Here is a 20,924-nt window from a genome sequence, read left to right on the forward strand (position 1 = left end):
CCTACAGCGCCCAGTTTTCCTAGGTGATACTAACCAGAACTAAGTACTAACCAGGCCCGACCCTGCTTAGCTTCTGAGATCAGACGGGATGGGGCTTGTTCAGGGTGTCATGGCCGTAGACCAGTTTGGCTATTTTTATATGACCCATTACTTCTACTCCTAGAAATCTGTCCAAGAAAAACGAAAGCGTATGTCCACAAAAAGGATTGTACCCAAATGTTCATAGCAGACAAAACCTGGAAACAGCCTGAAATATCCTTCAGCTGATGAGTGAATAAACTAAATGTGGCATATCCATACAGAAGAGTACTATTCAACACTAACACAAAATGAAATACGTGTTATAACATTAATGAACCTTAGCAGCTTCATGCTTAGTGAAAAATCAGACAAAAGAGATCACATATTTCATGATTCCAATTATATGAAATGCCCAGAAAAAAATTTATGAAAAGAGAAAGCAGGGGTCTTAGAAGTGGGGTTTGACTGCAAACAGGATTGAAGGATTTTTCAGGGGATGGGGTGATAGAAATAGTCTAGGATTGTGGCAATTATATATAATTCAATGTAATTCAAACAATTATAGAAATTTACTGTAAAATATTGAACTGTACTCTTAAAATGAGTGAATTTTATGGCATATAAATTATACTGCAGTAAAACCAAAAAGAGGGGAACATTAAAAAAAAAATTTCACTCTCAATTTACTTTAAAGATTACATTGTATGTGCCTTTTGTTTTATAATTCTTATAGGTAATAACCTTTTACCAAAAACAATAAAATCTGACTTTACTCTCAGCCTAAATTAAGAGCATTTGGTTTCTTAAGAGGTTAGTATCTTAGTAATATGTTAAACTTGCTAATCCCCTGTGCGTATGTGTATATCCCCTACAAGATTTGCTTCATGTCCCATAGCATGTAATACAGTTAAAACTTACAGTGCTTGCCAGAATTACTAGTACTTTCTCTTTTGCTGTGACTGATTGGCTATAGCCTAACTGATAAAGTTCTCTCATTGCTATTCAGGTGCTTTCCAGTCTGTCTCTTCTATTTTGTCCCTGTTTTCAAACCTGTTTATGCCAGTTGTACTTCATATTATTACATAATTTACTATTGTATAAACCAATAAAATGGTGTGAAAAACAATAGACTTTGTTCTTTGGCTAACTAGATCATATATTTTGGAAAGAGTTGAGAAAGGCAAATCATTAAACATTCCTTTGAATTGGGTGTGGAGTGGAAATTGTAAAACTCTAAAAGGATTTTACATTCAGATTGCTTCACAGATGTCTCCAGTTCATGGTTCATCTTAAACAGAAAGGAGAAATGTTGGACAAATTATTATGTATGAGTGTATGTAAGAGAGAGAACATCAGACCCTAACATACAGGACTCATGTTCAAAGAAAAGGTCTTGATATCTCACTGAACATTTTTATATGTTTTAAGTTAACATGTTTAAGATGCAAGTATGTATGTATGTATTTAATAATTTCTCTCTTTTATCACGTCTTTAATGAACCAGTTACTGGTTTTGATCACATTGGGTAAGAGTGATTTTGTATATGGTGCTTTTACTTAACACAGAAATTTATATTCAAAACTGTAAAATCAAATTTGTAAATAATTTGTGCAGTAATTAAAGTGATCATTTTCATAATAAAAAGGATTCCTGTTGCTTTTTAAACTATTAGGTTTATGCTAGTTTTTATTAAGTGCATCTTATTTTATGCCGTAAAGTGAGCCAGAATCTAGAGGATAGGGGAAGGTTGGGCTTTGAAGGTTATGAGAGTGAAGAGTAGAGAGCCATCAAACAGTGAGAGCCATCAAAATGGAGGGAGGGTGTGGTCGGGGGGAATCTTGGAATTTAAGATCTTGAGGATGGAAGTGTGGAATCCAAGAACTTGTCAGAGAAGTCATCAGTGAAAATTTTGAATTCATAAAGTTGATGTCAGGATTTGAAAAATGTGAGCACTGAAGATGCTAATAAAAGAGTAGCCACGAGGTGTGTACTGTTGTGTAAGATAAATGGAAGAGGTTGGAGGAATGATATGAAGAGAGTGTTTCTCATGGAGGACTTATTTAAAATTGATTGGAAGGTTGATCAATACCATTTTAGTTGTGTTGCTAATATTGTAGAACTTCTGTTTGCTTTCACCTTGTAGCTTTGTTTGATGTTGCTTGTCATGACAGTGTTCTTGTTAAAAGTTCAAAGATCACAGTTTGCAGTGGTTCTTCTGCTTTTGGATTACAGATGCCTTTAAGAACCTGGTGAAAGTTCTGAACTCTGTTTCCAAAATACTTACGTATGAACAAAGACAATAATTTTATAATTTTAGGAAATTCACAGACTCACCAAAGCCAGAGAGATCCTGGTTAGGAACAGAAAGGAGTTCGGTTATTAATCCTTTTGTGAATAAAACAGTAGTTTTATTTTAATACATTTCATTACAAATATGGATTTTTAAATAACGCATATCATAGGACTTTTATAGCCAATAATCTGGATTGTCTGTGCTCTATAAAGTGAGATACCTATAATCATGTTGGTAAGAACTTAAAAATAAGATGACTACCAGTAAGCAGTTTGAAATGACAGTAACTGGAGTTATTTTAGTTATATTTAATGCTGCTCTATTATAAGCGTTAGAGCCTTTAATATTTACCAGTAAGCAATTAACTTAAATCTTTTAGATCTGTATTTCATTCAGCTCTCAATTTTACTTCGTAAAGTATGATGTTCAAGTACAATACTTAAAGAAGTAAGAACCATGTTGACATGGTATGGCTTTGGGGAGAAAGGCCCATCTGCCTGCCTTATTGTCTACCTTTCTCCTCCTGCCCCTCCCTGAATGTGGTGCTTGCTTTTCCCACCCTTTTCTTAGGGCTAACAGGCAACCATCTATAGCCATTATTTGTTTCAGTAACAATTATAAATTTGTAAAGACTTACTTTTATAGTAGAAATCTAATTCCATGTTGCTTAAGATAGTTCGAAGTGTTCTCCTGCTGAGAAATTGACTGCTTTTGGAATTTTATTTCCTTTGCTGTTGTAGCTCACAATGATTATTTTTATGTCTGCTAGAGTTGTACTCATGTTTATGTGATTTTGTTTTAACTGTAGGACCGTGTATATGTACAACAAAATAATGTGGAGAATGTCTACAATTTGGGATTAATTATTTTTCGAGATCAAGTTGTACGTTATGGGTGTATTAGGGATCATCTACGACAAACGTTATTGGATATGATCGCAAGAGAGCGGAAAGGAGAAGTTGTAGACCGGTACAATCATCTTTTTACTCTTTGGGCTTTGGTTTTTAGCAGTTTTATCCTGAGAATAGATTTACTGTCCAAATTTTATTAAATAACGCTTGATTGTCTGGCATATTATGAACATCTTCAAAAACCTGTATCACAGTTAACAGAGTCTCCTAGATTTTAAAAGCACACTTCTATTTCTATGAGATCATCCTAAGCTTTATTTTAGTATACTTTTACAAAGCGAATTCGCCATTAGTCTTCCGATTTGATTTTTCATGTATTTTATTTATGCTGGCATTTTGTTCTTTTTCTAATGTGTGATAACATTTTTGTTTCCTCTGTTAAGGGTTTTAGCTAGCCTTCATTCTTAAAATATATGAAGAAAAATACTGAACATAGTCTAAAATGATTTAGAACTACTACTGTACCCCTCTGTCTTTCCCCCTTTATAACGTGATTACAGTACTATTTTTGTGCCGCTGTAGCTAGAGTGGCTTGAAACATGCAAGACTCCTTTCTCTGCTTCTCTGTTGTCAAAGCAGCTGTTAGATGAAGACTTGTAAAGTTCTGTTTATTTCAGCTTTGGTGCTTGGTCAGGGGTGCCCAAAAGCCATTTGGTACAAAAAAATAATATTGCTCAGGAGTAACTATACCCATGTCAATCAAGCACTGTCACCTCCTTCCCTCCTTCCTGCTTCCTGCTAAGCAGCCTTTTTATTGTGTGTGTGTTTAAACACATATAATAAGATCTCTTAAACATATTTCTTTAAGATTTTTAAGTTATTACAGCATGAGAATAGCTTGAGATAAATAGCTGTGCAGTCAAGATATGCTTTCCAATTAAAATTACTTTAAATCTGTGTGTTATAAATGAGCTACTTCTGGGAGATGGGTCACTTTGATAAAAATGCTCTGAAACTCTAGTTACTTCTGTTGTATTTTTACATGAATTTTTAATGTAATTTCATTATCAAGTGGTTTAACTTCTTTTGACAGAGGCGCCATAAGAAATGCTTGCCAGATGTTAATGATTTTAGGTCTTGAAGGACGATCAGTTTATGAAGAAGATTTTGAGGCTCCTTTTTTGGAAATGTCTGCAGAATTTTTTCAGGTAATTAGTGAAGAGATAAATAAGTGCTCTTTTAAGATATTCTTAAAGTTACTGAATGTAGTTACTAATTTGAACCTTTTGACCTTTTTTTACTGAGGCCTTTGGGGAAAAGCATGCAAAAAATACCCTTCAGCATACCTACCTCACATTGCAGTGAAGGAACGCATTGAAAACAAATTGAAAGTTTGGACTTATACACGTTATTTTTTGAATTATATGTTGTAAAACATATAAACTTAGAAATAACTAACATTTTCTTACATTTACATGTTACAAATTATTTACCATAAATTCACAGGCAGTGCATCACCAATGAAGTCTCACTTTTCAGGCTTTTGGTAATATAAGTTACTAGTAGAATAAATGGGGGAATATGCATGATCCCATAATGCATATACGTCTTAAAGACTATTAATTAGGAAAGTATAGGTCAGTAAGTACAAATGATACAAATTTGCAGCAGTATATACAACCCAAAACCAACTAAATTGCTAAAAGAGTGAAGCTTCACTAGTGCTAGTTTATAATGAAATGGTAATAACAATAACTGAGTACCGTGAGGAATGTAAGACAGTTATTGATAAGGTAATAACACCAGGGTGTAACTGTCTGAGCAATTTTCAGTAGGAGCTTTGTGCCGTTGCCAAAACAGACTTAGTTGAATTTTAATTTTAAGTTTTTACTGCAGTAATATGCTTTTTAAAAAATAAATACAAAATTATAATAACTCTTGATAATTCAGTAGGTCATTCATTAGAGCCATTGCATAAATATGAAAATGGAACTCGGTGAATTTTGGTGTCATTTACCCATAAAGAAACAAAGAATGGACTTGCTTTTTTTTTTTTTTTTTTTTTTTTTAATTAGTTTATAGCCCATCAGGAAGACCTTTGTGGCCTGCATTGGTGAGCCTGGACTATGCTTTATGAACTATTAATTCTATAATGTAGGAAACAGTCTTTATTTTCTAATAATACAGCAACTAATTCTAGATACTTTTGACAATATCTTTGACCTTTGCATTCGTTTTAATTTCCTTCATTACAGTGTAGAAATACCAATAGAACATTGTCAAGATTTCAAAATGTACTACAGTGACACTATATATATGTGTGCGTGTGTATATATATATATATAACATATATATATATTCTTTTTCTAGTAGTGAGTGGAGAGATGGTCTCACCAAGATATTTGTTTGGTGTGTTAATGTCTATTCTTAGAAATTTGATTATTTTCAAGGATTAAAACTACCTTTCGTTAAGAAAGTAGGAAATGTTAATAAATTTGTACATCGTTTATATCAGTGTATCTTCTATTATGTAATTCTTAGATATATTCATTAATCCTGCTATCAAATACATTAAAATCAAGTGAGTTAAAATTTGTAATTTAGGGGGACTTCTATAAGGCTGATGTTAGCAGACAAGATTAATAGTTATTTAAAAGCTCTGTTTCTCCAACTTCAGAATATATACTCTTGAGACTGGGAGTGGGGTGGCAGGAGGACTTCAGTAACTAGCAGTATGCCAGCAAAACTATATAAACATAACATATATAAGGCATAATTTTATGTTAAAACAAATCAAAGAAGAATTTCCTACTGTTACTTGGGGTCAGTGCTTCATTCTAGCATGTGCTTACTTTTTCTGCTATTAGGAATACATTGGCAAAGTTTGAAAACACTGCTTAAGGATAATGTAATAATTTAGATTTACGTAAGTAAGTAAAGCTTTTAAGGATATATGTGTTCAACAAACTATGTAAAATGTTAATAGTGCTTATGATACTTAGTTTGGTTTATGATCAACACTATAGAAATGCAGTTAAAAGCAGAAACACATTTTGCTTCTATGTTTAAAAAAATCATGCTTCCTATTTGCAGATGGAAAGCCAGAAATTTTTAGCTGAAAACAGTGCTTCAGTATATATAAAGAAAGTAGAAGCTAGAATTAATGAAGAAATAGAACGGGTGATGCACTGCCTTGACAAATCAACTGAAGAGCCAATTGTAAAAGTGGTTGAGAGGGAACTCATTTCTAAGCACATGAAAACTATAGTAGAAATGGAGAATTCTGGGCTAGTACATATGTTGAAAAATGGAAAGACAGAAGGTAAGTGTTAGCAATTGAAAAAAAAATTAAATCTTTATAGCTCTACCAAGTTCTCAGTAATATTTTTATTTTTCTGTCATTAAAATAGATTATGGATGTCAGTTTTCAAAAAGTTGTATGTATCATTAATTTTTCACTTGTTACTTTGACAGGATTTAATGGTAAAGCTTGATACTAATGAGGATATTAGGTATTTCTAGTGAATTGTAGCTTTTTTCTCATCTTTCATCTTAAAGTCTCCTCACTTTGTGTTTTCATTAATCTGGAAGATGTAGATAATATTGATGAGGCCAACAAGCTTCTCATCTATTCCTGTACTTTGATTTTATATACTGGAGGGTTTAGGCTCTTTCCATTCCCACATACTGTCCTGTAGTTTCTGTGATTCTTTTAAAATCTGAAGTTCCAATCTTAAATTTTTGTAGACTTTTTTGTGGGAGTTAATTGTGATGATAAGGGTTCCAAAAAAGCAAAACTAGGTGTCTTCCATGTTGACATATTTAGATAATTTAGTTGATTGTTTTGGGGGACTCTGAAGTTATAGACTAAAAAAAGAAAAAGGAAAATTGCATAAAAGTAAACATTTTGAAATAACTATAGCATTTATTCACTTTGGCTTTTTACCTTTATTTTCTTGAAAACAATATTTTCTGACAGGTACCATAGACGAAATAAGTGAAAGAACAGTCATTTTGTCCTCATTCTTAATTTCTGAAGTTTTACTTTAAAATTATGACTTTATAAATCACTGACGTGGTATTAAAAAATAAACATGGTACTCTTGCTATTCTGCTTCTTAGGTGAAGTCTTAGCAAGCCACTTAACAAAAGAAATACATATTGCCCATTGGGGTCATGACCTAGGTAGGAGACGAAAAAACCTTTTTAAGTGAGTTTAAAGAGTGGAGTATGGAAGAGAAGGGAAAGGAAGGCTGGTGGGAAGAGAGGCTGTTCAGTGCTTCCACTAACAGAATCCTTGCTCTGTGTTTTGAAATGGTTATATTTCTATTCATTTGACAAGTTCCTGAAAAGTTGTATGGAAATTTGTTTTTATTAAACCAGAGAAAGTGATTATTTTAAAAGACCATTATAGTAAGCCTTTTCTGTCAAAGGAAAAAAAAAATCAGTTTTAGGTATGTTTGTCATGTTTTCTAAAACATACCTTTTGACTCAGCAGTTACACTTCTGAATATTTAGTCGAAGAAAGCCAAAACAATAATTCGTGAAGATCTATGTAACCCTGTGTTCATGGCAGCACAATAGCCAAGATGTGGAAGCAACCTAAATACCCATCAATAGACAATCGGATAAAGAAGTTATGATTCATATATGCAATGGAATATTAGCCATTAGAAAACATTTAAATCCTACCATTTACAATGACATGGATGGACCTACAGGTTATTATGCTGAGTTAAATAAGTCAGAGAAAGATAAATACCATATAATTTCACTTATGTGGAATCTAAAGAACAAAGAAGAACAAACTAATCAAAAACAGGCTCACAAATATAGAGGACAGTCTGGTCATGGCCAGAGGGGAGGAGGATTAGGGGGCTGGGAGAAAGGGGTGAACGGCTAAAGAAATACAAATTAGTAGTTGATAGATGATCATGGGGATGGGGAGCATGGCATAGGGAATGCAATCAGCATTAATGTAATGGCTAGGTGGAGAGCCGGAAGAGAGAGCGATCAGGGGGATCGTTTGTAAACTATATAAATATCTAACCAATGTACCGTATACTTGAAACTAATAATAAAATAAAATTTTAAAACACTACTCCTGAATGTCTAAGATCTAAGTCAGGGGTTAGCAAACTTTTTTTTGAAAAGAGGCAGATAGAAAAGATCTTAGGTGCGTGGGACATATAGTAAACTACCCATCCCTACTCTAATAGTGAGAAAGTAGGCATAGATAATAACAAAGGAGTAAGCGTGACTTTTTATAAAACTTCATTTGATTTTTTTTCAGTTTAAAAGTGTGAAAACCATTATCAGTTCATGAGTTGTACAAAAACAGACAGTGTATTTGTGTTTGGTCCGTGGACTACAGTTTGATGACCCCTGATCCAAATGGTCCCTGGCAGATTCGGACTTTTTCATAAAAAGCATTTTCCCCTACATAAGCCAAATGAGAATCACAAAATTTTCTAATGCGCTGTTTAGCTATTGAGCTAATGCTTTCATGCCTGCCTTGGTGTGGCGGGGGAGTGGAGAGTAGGGGCTGTGAAACGTTTGCCGGAGAAGTTGTGGGACACACTAAAGGCATTCAGTATGCCTGACACACATGGCGAGTGCTTATTAAGTACACAAGTGAAGAAATATCAGAATAGCTACTTACCATCGTTCTCTGGTTAGCTCTTAATGTTTTCAGCAGGTAAGCAGCTATCTGTGATCCTATATTGTAAAATCTTGGCTTCAGTTTTCCTGACTTTTCCTCTAGAAACCTAATTGCGAAATGTTCTAATTTTGCTAGGCCTTGCTCTTGAGCAGTATGTCGAGAATAGGTCGAGCACAGCTTCACCATGATGAAGCCAAATGTCTCGTAAATTAGAACGTGAAGAAATGGTTTTCCCACAATAAATGGGGGATGAATTAATTGGCTTGGTTATTCAGTGCAGTTAGTACTATGAAATTAATTTCAAGTGGTGTCTCATTTTATTGCTTTAGTAAGTGTATGCAGAAATAATGACATTTAATTTTTAAATGCCAAGTATTTCTCATTCTTTCACATTCTCCACTATACCATATATTTATATACAGTGAAATTAATGAAATATTAATTTACATACAATTGTAAATTATAGCATATAAGCAAAATTACAGCATATAATTAAGCAAAATTATGGCAACATAGTAACAAAATAGATAAGTTGAGAACTGCCTTGTTAGAGGTATTTGATATTCCAGATTTACTATAGCATATGTCCATAAATTGCTGTTGCATTTGTAATACTTGTTTTTAACATGGGAAATTTGGTTGTAATTTATGCCAAATGTGAGAAATTATTAGCTTTGTTGTGTGTAGATTACTTTGAACATATATTATTGATGAGAACGTATTTATAAATGAAATTTGCTTTTGCAAATCATTAAAACCAATTTTAGAAGCCTCTTTTTTTTTTTTGTAAAATTTGTTTCTAAGTATTTTTTAAATATATACAACTTTAGTTTTAGGATCTAAATTGCTATTACAAATATAGACTGGGGTAGGCAAATTATAGCCTGTTTCTCAAATATGGCCCACCACCAGTGTGGTTGGAAAAAATAAAAAAAAGTAATATTTCATTATATATGAAATTATATTAATTTTAGATTTCTGTTTCCATAAATAAAATTTTATTGGAACACAGTCATGCCCACATACTTATGTATTACCTGTGGCTTTTTTATTGCTGTAATGGCAAAATTGAGTGGCAACAGAGACCATGTGGTCCACAAGTCTAAAATATTTACTGTTTGGTGCTTTACAGAAAAAAATTTCCCTGATTTAGAAACTGCTGTTTTATGGGATAAATTATGCAGAAACTCAAAAACTGCGGTTTTTATTTTTTGTGGCTTTACTATACTGTTTGGGCGTCTTCATGTAAATTCAAATTGCTGAGACATTTTTTTGATGCTTTCAAAGCATCTCATCGTAAAATTATTTTATAAATTATGATAATAACCATGAACTAGCTGATTTTTTTTTTTAATTTTGCTGGGTTTTTTAGAAGATTTCATGTCCGCAAATGGTTATAATGAAGAAATAAGTTTCTTTAAATATCACAAATCATCATGAAGAGATTTACAAAACATTTTTGTCTTAATGTTTAATGTAGTCGATTCGTGTGTTCTTTCTGATTGCAGACCTTGCTTGCATGTACAAGTTGTTTAGTCGCGTGCCAAATGGTTTGAAAACGATGTGTGAGTGCATGAGTTCCTACTTGAGGGAGCAGGGCAAAGCCCTTGTTTCTGAGGAAGGTGAAGGAAAGAATCCCGTTGACTATATCCAGGTAAACTGACAGAGGATTCTCTTTTCAGTGTATGACAAAGTAATGTTGACAGTGCTGCAAAGGTCACTTTTACTAAGCCATGTGTTATGTACTTTTGTCTTTATCTTATTGTCCCAGTGACAAACCGATATCCTAAAATATTTTAGAATTTTCCAAGTACGTATATCTGTGTCAGGGAGCCAGACTCAGTTGCTGCTTTTCATTTGTTAATTTGTTTGGCGAAGACCTTGTTTAAATAGTCTCAGGAATAAAAGTTATCCTTTCTACTTTTTTGTATGCCTTGAGTGTTCACATACCTTAGTGTGTTAACAAACCAAGTGTTAAATACTTTTTGTTTCAAAATGTTTTGCTTTCAAGTAATAGTATATTTTATGTTCCAGATTTTTCATGTTTTAATATAAGTAATGGGCTTTTTTGGTACATTTTTAAAGCTGATTTTATCAGGCTTGCCCATTTAGTCCAGAGAGAGGAGGGTGGGGAGAACCAGGGAAGGCGCTTAGGTTCCTCTTCAGTAGAACAGCACATGAAGGGAAGATAGAAGGACTCCTCTCATCACTGCCATTTTTCATAACAGCTTAGACATAGGTTTGAAAATGATAATACACAATCTGTAAATTTTAACACTAAATGCACACATTTATTACCAGCAGAGTTAAAATAAGCGTACACGTTCATGTGTGTATTGTTTATACAAAAATTACAGTGCACCTTAAATTTCTCTGTTTTTGTTTGGAAGGGCTTATTGGATCTGAAGAGTAGGTTTGACCGCTTCCTCCAGGAATCGTTCAACAATGACCGGCTCTTTAAACAAACTATCGCGGGTGACTTTGAGTATTTTCTCAACCTCAACTCCAGGTCCCCTGAATACCTCTCATTATTTATTGATGATAAGCTGAAAAAGGGAGTAAAAGGGGTAAGTATAATGCATTTGAAAATTCATTAAATTTTATTTGCAGATAAAAAATTGTATATCAAATGAGAAAATCAAATATGAAATTGGGGAATTTTATAGATATAAAAATAAACATAGCCCTTTGCTGTGCTTATTAAATGTGTGCTGTGATCTTTGAAAAGGATTGTTTAAGACATGTGAGTGGCCAGAGGTACTTTGACATTTCACCTAATGTGTAATTAGCATCAAAAACAAAAACTACACAGTGATGGTTGTTAAACAGTCTTTAGACTGTGAGGATTTGATATGCTATAGAGATTGTAAGGAACTAGAAAACAGCTGTTCGTTCCTAGCACAGAATCTTGGATCTCTCATCTAGTTCTGAAGTTTACGTGGAAGCCAAGAATTGGAAGCCATGAACTAGAATAACTATCAGAAAGTAATTTAAAAGCATATTCTGGAGCTCAATTTCAAGCTTTTATTATATATATATCTAGGATCCTAGAAACTCACTGTAGCATAGAAAATCAAATTAAGCATGTTGTGATTACACATAAATTGGTCTTTTTGACTTAATCTTGGAATTTGCGAGACTAAAGGGCAAAGCAGCAAATGGCCACAGGTTTTACAGGGAGCTCTAACAAAGAAACAAACAAAAGGAAGATCACCAAGGACACAATAGAAAAGGCACATTTGTTTAGTCTTTCCTGTTTTTTAATGTAAGCTTAATCTGCCACAGTATTTATCTTGCCCTTATTAAAAAGATAAGGGCATGGGACCTTTTAAGCACTTTGATTTACAACAAATTATTACCCTTCTATTTGTACATTTTGGATTTTGAATAAGCTCATATGAAAGTATCTTTTGGCTATGTAAGTTCCTGCCTAAATATCATGCAGAGGTTCCTTTTTGTGAGTAAAATTTTATTTCATCTGTTCTCAGTCATGCTTTAGTCCAGCCTCGCAGCACTTCATGGCTTCGTTTCAGTGGCCGCCCTCTGGGTCTGGAACTCCACTGAGGCCCTGGGCAGTGCTGCAGGAGAATAGGCTGGGAGAGCTGTGCCTTGCTGCCACGTGGGTAGGAAGCACGCTCTCGCACCGGATGCCGCCTCCTGACACAGCTCACCCAGGCGCTCCTGTTTGTCGTCAAACACTCCCGTTTTTACACTGTACATGAACTATGGCGCGATTTTCATAGAACTAAAATTTTGTAATTATTAAATCATTTTTAATTGATTTTGCAGCTTACAGAACAAGAAGTAGAAACAATATTGGATAAGGCAATGGTCCTTTTTAGGTTTATGCAAGAAAAAGATGTATTTGAACGTTACTATAAACAACATTTGGCAAGAAGACTTCTTACAAATAAAAGTGTTTCTGATGACTCAGAAAAAAACATGATATCTAAGTTAAAGGTAAGGCATAAGATGGAATGTACCTCGCTATTTATCACATGATTGAACAGCAACATGTAATTGTGGAATATCTAATTGATTTAAAATGTTTATTTCTATAAATAAAGCTAGATTTTTTTTTTTTTTTTTGAGCAGGCTATACTTGTATTTGTTGAAGTTCTGAGACATTCAGAATTTGCTGGAATTTCTTTTGGTATGGCAGGATACATTCATGGAGATCTAGATAGGATTAGTACAAGGGGAACAGTAAACGGAATATTACTGTATAGTTCTGTCAAACGTGTGGTCCATTGACCACCTGTATCTATATCACCTGAGCTGCTTGTTCAAAACACAAGCGTTCTGGTCCCTATCTACAGTGAGGTTATTAGAGTCTCCGAAAGAGTCTTGGAATCTATGTTTTAAAATAAAGTCCTTGAGTTATTCTTAAACATACTAAAGTTTGGTACCCACAGGCATGGAGCAACTATTGGGAAGATTTAGGAATGGTGGCAGTAACATGGAAGAGTTTATTTTTTGTACATTTTCTCATAGAAAAATTTGTCACTTATTTTGTGTGTATTTGTCGTTTTCTTCCACAGACTGAATGTGGATGTCAGTTCACATCAAAACTGGAAGGAATGTTTAGGGATATGAGCATCTCAAACACAACTATGGATGAATTCAGGCAACATCTACAGGCAACTGGGGTAAAATTCTTAATTTTTGTTTTTATGTAGTCTTTTATAATGGGCGTTTTCATCTATATATCAAATAACTGAACTGCTAGTGTCAGTTATATATCTGCTAATCCAGTTGTAGCTTCCTCTTAACTATAAGGGCATTATTTGCATGCAGTTACTGGCTTTTTTTACATATATAATTGTTTATGCTAAGGGCCTTAAGCCTCCTGTGCCTAACGTACATTAGAGAGATTTGATGAAAAGTGACCGAGTAATGAAAACAAATCTTGAGCTTTCTGAAATCTTCGAGCACCTTTAAAATCTGTCCAGTCCTCAAGCAGGTGATTCTCTGTAACTTGGTTGGCCTGTTGAAATGTACCAGGAGAATGGCTCTTCCATTTAGTCTTAGAAATACTTTCTTACAGTTCTAATAATACTTGTGGCATATTTTATTTAGACAGTTCTTATTATGGTGAAGCTAATTTAAGTATTTGCCCATTTTTTCCTGTATTTTTATTTTTAAAGTGGGGATGGGGCAGGAAAACCAACCAGCTATCATATTTCTGTTTTTTATATCATCAAATCATGTGTCATCACTTCTCTGAACCTTTGTCTCTCTGCTTACCCCTGTCTTGCACAATATAAGCTGAATGGCTTCAAAATATTACTAAAATAGTTAGGAAAAGAAGATGCAAACCACTAGAGTAATAAATAGTTCCTTGAGGTTCTTTGTTTTCTTTTTCATTTAACAAATAATTCATTAAGTGCTTTCTGTGCCAAGCATTGTTTTAGTCACTGGGAATACAGCAGAGAACAGAACAGGCAAAAATCCCTGCCATCACGGAGCTTGCATTCTATCCTGGGAGACAGATGATAAAGAAGAGAAGTAAACACCTAGCACCTTAGCTGGTGATGGAAGATACAGAGGAAATCTATAACCAGAAAGAACGGTCAGGGAAGACCTCTTAAAAAATGGCATTTTGAGAAAAGAATTGAAGATTAGGGAGCAAAATATGTGCATGTGTGGGAGAGGAGATAAAAGACTATTGTCTTTAGTGGATTGAATTAAGTCGTGAGCACCACCACCTCCCCCACCAACTTACAGATGAACCAGCAGTTCTGCGTCCTCTGTCTTTCATCATCCAAGAGTCTCTGCTATTATTTTCTCTCCTGCACCAGCTAAGATTTCTGGTTGCACCTTCCTTAAAATGGAGTAATCGTTTAGTAGGTATTTGTGAAGAAATCCGAGTGTGGAATACTTCACAGTATTTATAAATTCATCCCTTCCTTTTAAAAATCTATATCACTATCTCATTAAGGTTCAATAAAAATGTAGTAATGTTTTAGAACATTTGTGAATATCAGTAATAAAGATAATATTTCACCCTTAAGAATTTCTGTTGATGCGCTTTATTATTTTCTTAAAATTTTAATTTATTTAAAAAGAAAATATCTCCTTGTGACATGAATGCTAGCATATATTTTTTAGAGGCAGTCATCCATTATTCAAATATTCATAGAGCATGTACTATGTAGAACTGGACCTACAGCGTCCTATGCAAAAGTGGTTAGATTGTGAACTGCATGCAAAAGTATTTTGATCAGTGTACTTGAAATGGGAATGGGATAGAAATATTTTGTTTTGTGCATTAAATTGGTAAAATACTTAAAAGCTGAGATGAAAGATATTATCCTAGAATTTTCTTTAAAATGGTACTTACATAGCCCCTTAATATTTTTTTTAAAAAAGCTTAAAGGCCAAAACATTGCACTTCTCAGTGACACCAGTGATACTTAGTTCAGTGCTAAGAACTATTCCTTAGTCAATATTAAACATCCTAAGCAATCATTTAGAATATTTGCCAGGACAGTTAAAATTTGAAAAACGCCAGTGGGTCTACCTTTGAGAACATAGTATCTTATGTGCTTGATCTTGGACATGGAGCTACTACTTTGATGACTCTAAAGCAGTGTCTGTACAGAACAACTAACAAATCCTAGCTCATTTAAGGGGAACATCTCTTTCTCTTCTATACACAGGTATCTTTAGGTGGTGTTGATCTCACAGTCCGGGTGCTCACAACGGGATATTGGCCCACTCAGTCAGCCACACCAAAGTGCAACATCCCACCAGCACCGAGACATGCTTTCGAGATATTCAGAAGGTAAACGTAGATCAAACTTTGTATTTCTAAGTACAGATAATTGTCCAAAACTGAAATAAATTTGAGCATTAGTAGTATCCCTGATTGAGATTGAATTTACTCCATTTTTTACTTCATGTTCAAAAGGAGAATTTATCCTTGATGCTTTTAATTCGTAAGAATGCATCATGTAAACTCTTTTTCAGAGGAACATTTTATTAATGTTCTTCGGCATTAGTGCATGGTTAGGAGTATATGTTTATTGTTGATGGCTGCCACTAGCCTATGACGAATTGGTTGCTGGGTTACCTTGGAGAAAGGTGGTCTTATGAGCAGCAGTGGCTGACCAGCAGGCAGGGGCAAAATGCCAGTAGAAATTATTTAGTATGTTACCTTTATCATTTAATATCTAGCTAAGTTACTTAGGTCTGTCTTTTTCTCTGTCTCTCTCCCTCTCTCTTCCGTCTCCTCCTCCATCCCTCTTTTTTTTTTTGTTTTTATTTTTCATTCCCCTTCTGTAAAAATACTGAACTTCCTAAGATTTACTTTATCTTTTCACATCTCCTTTACATATATGTTTGTTAAGGATTGTTATCCTGTAGTTTATTATTTCAAATATGTATTTCATATGAGTCTCTAAAATCTGGTTTGATTTGCTCAAGGTTTTACTTAGCCAAACACAGTGGTCGACAGCTCACACTCCAGCATCATATGGGTTCTGCAGATCTCAATGCCACCTTTTATGGACCAGTTAAAAAGGTAAATGTGGACAGTTTGAACATATTTATATTTAGTAACTTAAAATTAATCAATAGAACTAATTTGTGATTTTTATTGGCCTGGATAAATTGTTTCTCTTATTTCCCAGTTTCAGATAATAAAAAAGGGAGAACTTTGGTTTTAATTTGTTTACTTTTGTTCCTCAGTTCCATTGTAAAGACTAAACCAGTAGCCTTCCTTAAGGAGTAAATGAATAATAAGATAATTACACATTTTATTTATAAGATTAGACTTGAAACAGTATCACCTAAAATAATAAAATGTAAATTGATTTCAGGATAGACAAAGCCAGTCTCCTGTAATCCTTACTTTCAGATCAAAACTGGGCACATTAACACTTGAGATTTGTAATATGTATAATATGTTACTAAAGTCATTTAAAAATTAGCACTAGTCTAGTGAATTGCCTTCGTTTTTAAAGAGTAATCGCTTTTTTATACCTCAAATCGTGAGGTTTAGAGTAATAATTTACCTTCCATTGATTAATATAACTCAAATTAGGGCCACTTTCCTTAAAAACAGAAAAATAATAAAAAGCTTCTAGCAAAACATTAAAGAAAAATGCTTAAATTGTCATCTAGGTAGCAAATAACAGTTTTATTCTGTATTTTAATTAGAATATTACTGATTTCATATGATATCACTGTAACTCCAGTTTTTTTAAAAAAATTGTTGAAATGGCTATATATTTTAATTTTTATATTTAATTGAAATGGGAACTGTTCTTTACCGTTTGTTTAGTAAATAATGTTTGAAACTGTGGCATACGTAAGTGGGAAGGTCAGCTATACAAAGAACTCAACTTTTAGCTATTTGTTTTTATTTTAATGGAGAGGTTTTTTTTCCCTGAATAATGTTATCTTTTGAAGTTTTATTAAGCATGTGTAGGTTTTACAAACATAATTCGTATATTAATCATTGAAGACTTAAATTTCTACTTTGTACTTCTAAAATCATAGAGCCAGGAACAGGCTTTAAAGAGTGGCAGAGATTCCCCGACCCCCATCCCGTGCTCTTATTTGATCTCTTACTGTGATTAGTCACACCAAAAGAAATCTAATACGACTACTTCTAGGAGTGGTGTAATGGAATGATGTCTTATGTTCATTATCCCATTGTTAAAATAATTTTAGTTGTGATTGTAAGGAATTTTTTGATTCATTTTTTAGATATGTTAAAGTATTCACAATTTTTTTAAAAATGACAGTTCTAAAGACTGTGCACATACACACATATGTACACATTACACATTTTTTAATAATATTTTCTATCAGAATAAATTATATAGTTTTTTGAAGGAGGGGTTGGGCATGGCAGTGCTTATTTCTCAAACATAATGTTAAAGTTATCAAAAGATAATTATGTGTTGTTTATACTTTTTAAAAATGAAACAGGAAGATGGATCTGAAGTTGGTGTTGGAGGGGCACAAGTAACTGGCTCTAATACACGGAAGCACATATTGCAAGTTTCCACTTTCCAGATGACCATATTAATGCTCTTTAATAATAGAGAAAAATACACATTCGAGGTATGCATTAGTTATATAAATTTTAACCATTTGTGTTGTTTCTAATTCTCACCTATTACTTGAATAACCGTTAAGAGTTGTTATTTTTTGAAGAGGAGGAGGAGGAAGATGGTGAGGATGGTGATGATGGTGGTGATGATGATGATGGTGGTGTGATGATGGTGGTGATGGTGATGGCGGTGGTGGTGATGATGATGGAGATGGCGGTGGTGGTGGTGGTGGTGGCGGCGGCGGCGGTGGTGATGGTGATGATTTGAGTAATCTTTGAGTACTGTTAGAGAAAAGAGCATAAAATTGGACTATGGAACTATATAAACATTGTACACTTATGGGTCACATTTTATTTGTTTTTTTAATAAACTTTATTAAAGTATAAATATGTTTTATATAATAAAACATCCCATTTAAAAATGTGCACAGTTTGATGAGTTGTAGCAGATGTACCCGCCTGTGTAACTACCATCACAATCAATATATAGAATGTTAGCCCCTCTCCAAATTTTTGCAGTCTTTCGCAGTCAATTCCCTCCCGCTCAGGCAACCAGTAATCTGCTTTATATCAGCATAGATTCGTTTTGTCTTTCTAGAATTTCATATAAATGCAGTTATCTAATCCATACCTCTTTTGTGGAGCTGCTTTTACGTAGCACAGTATTTTTGAGATTCATCTATGTTGTTGCACGTATAGTTTCAGTAGTTCATTACTTTTTATTAGTGAGCTATATTCTATTATATGGATCTACTACATTTTCTGTATCTGTTTACCAGTTGATGGACATTTGAGTTGTTATCAGATTGAGGCTGTTATGAATAAAGTTATATGTTTAACTTTTTAAGAAACTGCCAAACCATGTCCCAAAGTGATTGCACCATTTTACATTACTGCCAGCAGTGGAGTGTTCCAGTGCTGCACATCCTCTCCAAAATTTAATACTGTCAGTCTTTTTAATATTATCTATTTTAGCTGGTGTGTAATTATTATTATATTATTAATTTGCCTTTCCTTGATGTTGAGCATCTTTTATGTGTTCATATGCTACTTATGACTTGTCTTATTTAGTGAGGTATCTGTTCATATCTTTATTGAGCTGTTTAAAAGCTCTTTATAAATTCTGTTTACAAATCCTTTGTCAGATCTATGTGCTGTGAATGTTTTCTCACAAGTCTGTCACTTACCTTTTTTCTTAGTGCTGCGTTGCTTTTGATGTCTTAAGAAATTATTGGTTACCCCAAGATTAAGTGTTTTATAGTTTTAGCTTTTACATTTAGATCTATGATCAATATCAAGTTAATTTTTTTGTGTGTGTGGTTAGGGTTAAGGATTCAGAACACACACACACACACACACCCACACACACATACACACACACACACACACACATTTGTGTGTGTGGTTAGGGTTGTGTGTGCAGAACGGACACACACACAAGCCCACACACACACACACACACACACACACACACACACACACTGATTTAGTTGTTCATTCCAGCGTCATTTGTCGAAAGCAATAGTCTTCTCCCTTTAAATTATCTTGGCCTGTTTATTAAAGAAATCATTTGACCATATATGTGTGGGTTGTTTCTGACTGATTTGTTTCATTGATTTCTATGTCTGTCCTTACGCTATTTTATACTGTCTTGATAGTGTCAGATTTCTTTTTCCACCATCTTTTCTTTTCCTTAGGTAACTGTTTTAATATGCTTACATTTTTATTATCTTTTTTCTTTCTCCCTATCCTTTTAAATGGGTAGGTTGGAGTTGAAATGAAGATTATGCGATTCTTAAGTTTAAATTTAAGATAAAGAATGAATCTTTTAAGAGATGACTATTTTTATGTCATATTCCTCAAGGAAATGTTTTGAAACCTGAATGTTTTAGGTCAGTGGCTAAGTCAAAAGGTTTTGCCCTTCCAGATGTGTCATAGGGAAGGAATAGCCTTAGTTTTTCAAGCACAACTTATTAGTGATTGAGTCTCAAGAATATTGATTAAGCAAGTATTGAATACCTTACTCAAACATTGTAAGCCTTTTCAAGCAGAAATACAACTAAATTATCTCTAACAGCTTGGATGTTTTATTCTGCAGCTCTCATGGAGAAATATATTTTAAGCAAAATAAGCTACTGCTAGAGTTGGTTTTCAGAGTTCACCTTTATAAAGAGCTGGCAAAAACAATGGGATAAACAAAAACATAAATTCATTTTCTATAGCCATTATTGGAATTGCTAGTAATGTTAGTGGTTCAAACCTTTTCTTTCCCAACCAGCTTGAGATCATTGATGCTAATGAGCAGTACTTAGGCAGAAGGTAAAATTAAGTAGGAAATTTTCTCTAATATTTCAGATTTTAGCTAAGTCACACACCAGAAGCCCGAGCATAAATGGCATATGTAGAATGTTACTCCTATGGCTCCATAGCCTTTTGACTGCTCATGTCTTGAACCAGGGGTGTTGCGAAAGGAAAAGGCATGTGAAGTTCATCTTACCTCACACCATATGTTCACTGTAGTCCACTTCATAAGTTTTATTAGCCAGCTCTTTTACAGAAATCATCTCTACAAGTTAGAGGAGATAGTTAATGATTTCCATGGAAGCTAATCTTTTATCTTTGAATTTTCTTTTAGTTCAGTAATGGTATATTTATTATTTAATGCTACATAAAAAAACCTTAAAACTTAGTGGTTTAAAATGGCTGCCAACAATTTATCTTTTGTGGTTTCTAGGGGTTAGGGATTTAGGAAGGTTGGGTGATTGTGGCTCAGAGTCTCTCATGAGGTTGCATAAACATGTCATCTAACGTTTTTTGGGGGCTGAGAAATATACTTCCAGGCTGTTGGTGTATACTTCCTTCCACGTGGCTGGCAGGTTCCTTTGGCTCTTGGTGAGAGGTCTTAGTTTCTCTCCACATGGCCCTTTCCACATGACTGTTTAATTGTCCTTGCATCCTAGTGGCCAGCTTTCCCTAGAGCAGTCAGTCCTAGACACCCAAGCAGAACCTGCAGTGCCTTTATGACAAAGCCT

General features: G+C 34.0%; 1 protein-coding gene across 1 annotated transcript in view; it reads left to right on the plus strand.

Moving 5' to 3' along the window:
• CUL3 (cullin 3) overlaps positions 1-20,924 on the plus strand; it is an 80,063-nt gene that overhangs the window by 42,515 nt on the left and 16,624 nt on the right. Inside the window, exons 3-12 of the mRNA XM_015585386.2 lie at positions 3,124-3,284; positions 4,260-4,374; positions 6,260-6,488; positions 10,337-10,482; positions 11,219-11,395; positions 12,618-12,788; positions 13,370-13,477; positions 15,491-15,615; positions 16,257-16,353; positions 17,769-17,903. Of these exons, the coding sequence (XP_015440872.1) occupies positions 3,124-3,284; positions 4,260-4,374; positions 6,260-6,488; positions 10,337-10,482; positions 11,219-11,395; positions 12,618-12,788; positions 13,370-13,477; positions 15,491-15,615; positions 16,257-16,353; positions 17,769-17,903 (1,464 nt within the window). The remainder of the gene's footprint in view (positions 1-3,123; positions 3,285-4,259; positions 4,375-6,259; positions 6,489-10,336; positions 10,483-11,218; positions 11,396-12,617; positions 12,789-13,369; positions 13,478-15,490; positions 15,616-16,256; positions 16,354-17,768; positions 17,904-20,924) is intronic.

Source organism: Pteropus alecto, unplaced genomic scaffold (genome assembly GCF_000325575.1).
Source record: "Pteropus alecto unplaced genomic scaffold, ASM32557v1 scaffold110, whole genome shotgun sequence".
Lineage (NCBI taxonomy): Eukaryota > Metazoa > Chordata > Mammalia > Chiroptera > Pteropodidae > Pteropus > Pteropus alecto.